The sequence below is a fragment of the Sinocyclocheilus grahami genome, unplaced genomic scaffold (genome assembly GCF_001515645.1).
Source record: "Sinocyclocheilus grahami isolate Dianchi unplaced genomic scaffold, SAMN03320097.WGS_v1.1 scaffold12795.1, whole genome shotgun sequence".
NCBI lineage: Eukaryota > Metazoa > Chordata > Actinopteri > Cypriniformes > Cyprinidae > Sinocyclocheilus > Sinocyclocheilus grahami.
Genome location: NW_015514609.1, coordinates 1,474 through 5,835, shown reverse-complemented (window position 1 = coordinate 5,835; position 4,362 = coordinate 1,474). Strand labels below are relative to the sequence as shown.

The following is a 4,362-nucleotide window of genomic DNA, read 5'->3' as shown; positions in this document are numbered from 1 at the left end:
AATGTTTTTGAAAGAAGTTTCTTATGCTCACCAAGACTGCATTTAATTAATCAAAAATAGACTAAAAAGAGAACTATTGTGAAATAAAATTAAAATGTTCTAATTATTCTAATATGCTGATTTGATGCTCAAGAAATATTTCTCATTCTTATCAATGTTGAAAACAGTTGTGCTGCTTAATATGTTTGCAAATACTGTGATAATGTGTTGCGGAACTGTGATTTGTCAGGATTCTTTGATGAAAAGAAAGTTCACAAGAACAGCATTTATTTCAAAATAGAATAAAAAAGAAAGATACATGTATACAATTCTTTACTGTCACCTTTTGATCAATTCAGAATGTCCTTGCTGAATTAAAACGATTAATTTCTTTCTGAAAAATCTTACCGATCACAAACTTTTCTACTATAGTGTATATTTCGCTTAACATGAATAAAAATATTTTTTTATTCATTTTTCTTACACAAACTTATATAGTAATGGAATTCAATTACATATATTTTACTACAATGAATTATTTATAAGTTGTATTTCAGTTAAATAATGTTCTCTGATGCATACTACTTTTTTTATAATAAAATACATAATATTTGTGCCCCCAATTCTTTGAGTTATGCTGTGTGTCCTTCCTTCATAATCTTTGTTATTATTTGTGCAGGATCGAGAACCTTGAGCAAAGCAATGAGGGAATCTACACCTGCAGAGCTACAAGTCTGTTTGGACAGGCTCAGGACAGTGGCAAACTCACCATTCAAGGTCCCTTATGATATCCAAATTGCAATTTGTTTCCAAATCTTGAGTTACTAAACTTTAAAACTAATGACTGTGTTCTTTGGCTTCGCAGCTCTACCCAAAGTGATGATCAACGTGCGCACATCAGTACAGACGGTGATGGTGGGCAACTCAGTGGAGTTTGAGTGTCATGCGATCGGTGATCCTGAGCCCACGGTGCGCTGGAGTAAAATGGGAGTCTCTCTTCCAGATCATGTGGAAATAAGGGGGAACATCCTGAGGATAGATCATGTGGTCGAATCAGATTCAGGACAGTACCGCTGCACCGCCACTAATAATGTTGGCTCGGAGTATAACCAGGTGGTCCTTAATATCCAGTGTGAGTACATTGTTATATCCAGGACGGATTTTTTTGCCATTGGTTTTTATTTGTATTATGTGACACCTTAAAGATGTCAAGCTCAAAGTCTTCTACAAATGGAGTCTCATAAATATAACTGACATTTGATTCCTAAAAATGATGTACTTTGTAGCCTTGCCTCAGATTTCTGCACAGCCTGAGTCAAAGGAAGTAACAGTTGGCTCTGATGCGGTCTTGCCTTGCATTGCGTCTGGATACCCAGTCCCAACCATCACATGGTCAAAGGTAACCTTTATGTTTCATGGCTAAATTTGCCCTAATTCAGAAGGCCAACATTCTATGGTACTATATGTTCACACAGCAGCATATTACAGTTTTCAGTCCTGTTTAGAGAACTAAATATGCACTTCAGAAAATAAATGTTAAGCTCGTTTGTGCTCTTCTTTCAGGTGGAGAATGAGTTACCCCCTAAGTGCAGACAAGATGGACATGTCCTGACAGTCCCTGGTGTCACACACTCAGATGCAGGAACGTATGCATGTACAGCTGCTAATAAGCAAGGGAAAGTTGAGGCCTTCACCAGACTCGTTGTTCATGGTCTGTATGCAAGTCCGTTCTGTTTGTAGTTACATATTTTTTTCCAGTGTAGGTCAAGTCACAATGCTGCTTGTCTGTGATTGTGACTTTGTGATGAGTGCACTGATTTCATCTGGATTGTTTGACAAGTATAGTTCTGCTTAAAAAATCCACACAGGATCTGGTTAAATGTCAACAGATTTTTTTTTATCTAAAGTGACTTACGAAATGCTGCTTTTTAGATGTCTTACAGCTTGGAGATTTGGAAACATCCTTAACTCTAATGCTACCACCACCAAGACATGTTTTTCATGAGCTGTTTATTCTTCTGAAGAGTTTCTGTGATGTCCTACTTGTCTCTCTAACATTCATTCATGTTCATGTGGTCCTCCAGAGAGAGTGATGCCCTATTTTACCCAGGAACCACTCTCGTACCTCACACTCCCCACTATCAAAAACCCCTACAAAGCATTCAGCATCAAAATTACCTTCAGGCCGGACATTGTTGATGGTAAGTACCCTCAAAACTTCCAGATACTTCACTGAACCAAAGCAGTTCTAAATATGCAGTTTTGACTTTGTTTATAAGTTTGTCATTACTGGAGAAAAAAGGAATTTTTATCCTTTTGAAGTGGACATTTCACCCAAAAATGAAAATTGTTATTATATACTCACTCTAATTTTGTTTGAAACTTGTATGACTTGCTTTCTTCTGTGCAACAGAAAATGTGATATTTTGAAGAATCTTCTCGCAGGTCTTTTCCATATTGACTCGTTCCATATTGATTCCATATTAATTTCCTCATTGAATGGAAATCACCTGTTTTTTCTTCAGAATGTCTAATTGTTTGTTCCTCAGAAGAAAGAAAGTCATACAGGTGTGAAACATGAGTTGCAGTTAATGATGACAGAATTGAAATTTTTATCTGAACTGTCCGTTTAAAATAAATTGGCAGTATTACATGTACTATGTGAAGAGCACACTGTTTCTAAAATGTTCAGTCCTTGTACAGTTTCTTTTATATGTGTATTCCTGTATGTAAACTCAATTATTCTTTTTGTTTTTTGCCCTCCTTCACATCTCTTTGGTATGAAGGGCTCATTTTGTATGCCGGTGAGTCTGCTTGCTTGCCTGAGAGTACCAGAGAGCACATGCTGCAAGATGTTTTAATGGCATGGAGCAGTGCAGCTCAGCATCTCTCACTGGCCCCTTTAGAAGGGCCCTTATTAACATATGCAGACATGACAATAGATTATAGTGTTCATCGAGGCACTGAGTTGGTTGCAGCATGATACAGGAATGTTATCATGGAGCGACTGAAGCTTTTACACCCTGTCATGACAGTTATACACTTTTTTTTTTAAATAAATAATAAAAATACTCCAAATTAAAATCAGTCATTTTAAAGAGAAGCTTTAAGAGTTCTCTGCAGTTTTCTGTCAAAATAAAAGTTTAATGGTTTAACGTTACAACCATAAATGTTAGTATTGCGCACTTACAGTTTAATGTAAAATAAATACTAAATTTTTATAATAGTAATATTTTAGTTTTTTTATATTTAGTAGTAAGTATTATTATTATTCCTAAATAAAAATATACAAATATTATTGTTATTGTTGTTTTATATCCATGTTATATCATCACAAAGTTTTGACTAAATTGTGCAGCCGTATACAAACAAGCACAGCAAACCAGGATTTCTATTTAAAATTGCAATCACAGTTTTTATCAGAAAAATTCCAATGAACTTTTCCCCCCAAATCGTGCAGCCCTACCAATAAGTGTAACATTTCTAATATCTGCCCATAACCCATATATTGTGCATCCATACATGAAAAAAAACTGAGGGTTATGTTTCGACAAGCTTGATTAAAGTGACTAACCTAGAGGGCATATTCTATACCAGTGGTTCTCAAAAAGTTTTTTTTCAGGATCTTATATTGGACATCAAGCAGTGATCCAACACAGTACCAGTACCAGTCATGGCATGTGGCTTGCAAAATGCTGAACATGGCAGCAGATTTTCCCTCAGCATGCTGCTTTACCTTCAGCTTAAAAAGAGAGAAAATGGCTTTGTGCACTGGCGAGCTGTTTGGTTAAGTAAGCTGAATGCTGGCATTGGATTTACTTTTTCCTTCGTGTCCAGGTATGATTCTTTATAATGGACAAAGGAAGACCACCGGTGCTGATTTCATATCTTTTGGGTTGGTGGGTGGCCGTCCTGAATTCAGGTACATTAAACGTCAATATCAAAGCAATCTCAAGGATGCAAAATGTTGTGTCTGAAACTGGATTTAACTTTGGGTTTTTGATGTGACGTTCCAAACGTGCTTATTTTCCTTCCACAGGTTTGATGTGGGCTCTGGTATGGCAACTATTCGTCACCCTACTCCCATTAAACTGGGCGAGTTTCACACAGTGAAGCTCTATAGGAATCAGACTCAGGGCTCTCTTGTTGTGGATGGAGAAGCTCCTATAAATGGGACCTCACAGGTGCATATTCCTCTCTCCATAATATGCTGCTTTGTTATGCTTATTAATAAACTGTGTTAATTGGTAGTATCGTGGTAGTTAAACAAATGTAGTATAACATGTTCTGTGTCTGAGCAGGGAAAATTCAAGGGCCTGGATCTGAATGAGGAGCTTTTTGTGGGCGGTTATCCGAACTACAGCATGCTTGCTAAAACTGCAG

The 4,362-nt window shown here is 36.7% G+C and overlaps 1 protein-coding gene across 1 annotated transcript in view; it reads left to right on the top strand.

The window, feature by feature from the left end:
* Window positions 1-658: 658 nt before the first annotated feature.
* The window catches only part of LOC107578929 (basement membrane-specific heparan sulfate proteoglycan core protein-like), a gene marked incomplete at both ends in the record, with an annotated part of 4,772 nt that continues 1,068 nt past the window's right edge, over window positions 659-4,362 (top strand). The window contains 9 exons of the mRNA XM_016264828.1: window positions 659-756; window positions 845-1,111; window positions 1,266-1,378; window positions 1,543-1,690; window positions 2,064-2,180; window positions 2,766-2,783; window positions 3,817-3,901; window positions 4,019-4,163; window positions 4,281-4,358. Of these exons, the coding sequence (XP_016120314.1) occupies window positions 659-756; window positions 845-1,111; window positions 1,266-1,378; window positions 1,543-1,690; window positions 2,064-2,180; window positions 2,766-2,783; window positions 3,817-3,901; window positions 4,019-4,163; window positions 4,281-4,358 (1,069 nt within the window). The remainder of the gene's footprint in view (window positions 757-844; window positions 1,112-1,265; window positions 1,379-1,542; window positions 1,691-2,063; window positions 2,181-2,765; window positions 2,784-3,816; window positions 3,902-4,018; window positions 4,164-4,280; window positions 4,359-4,362) is intronic.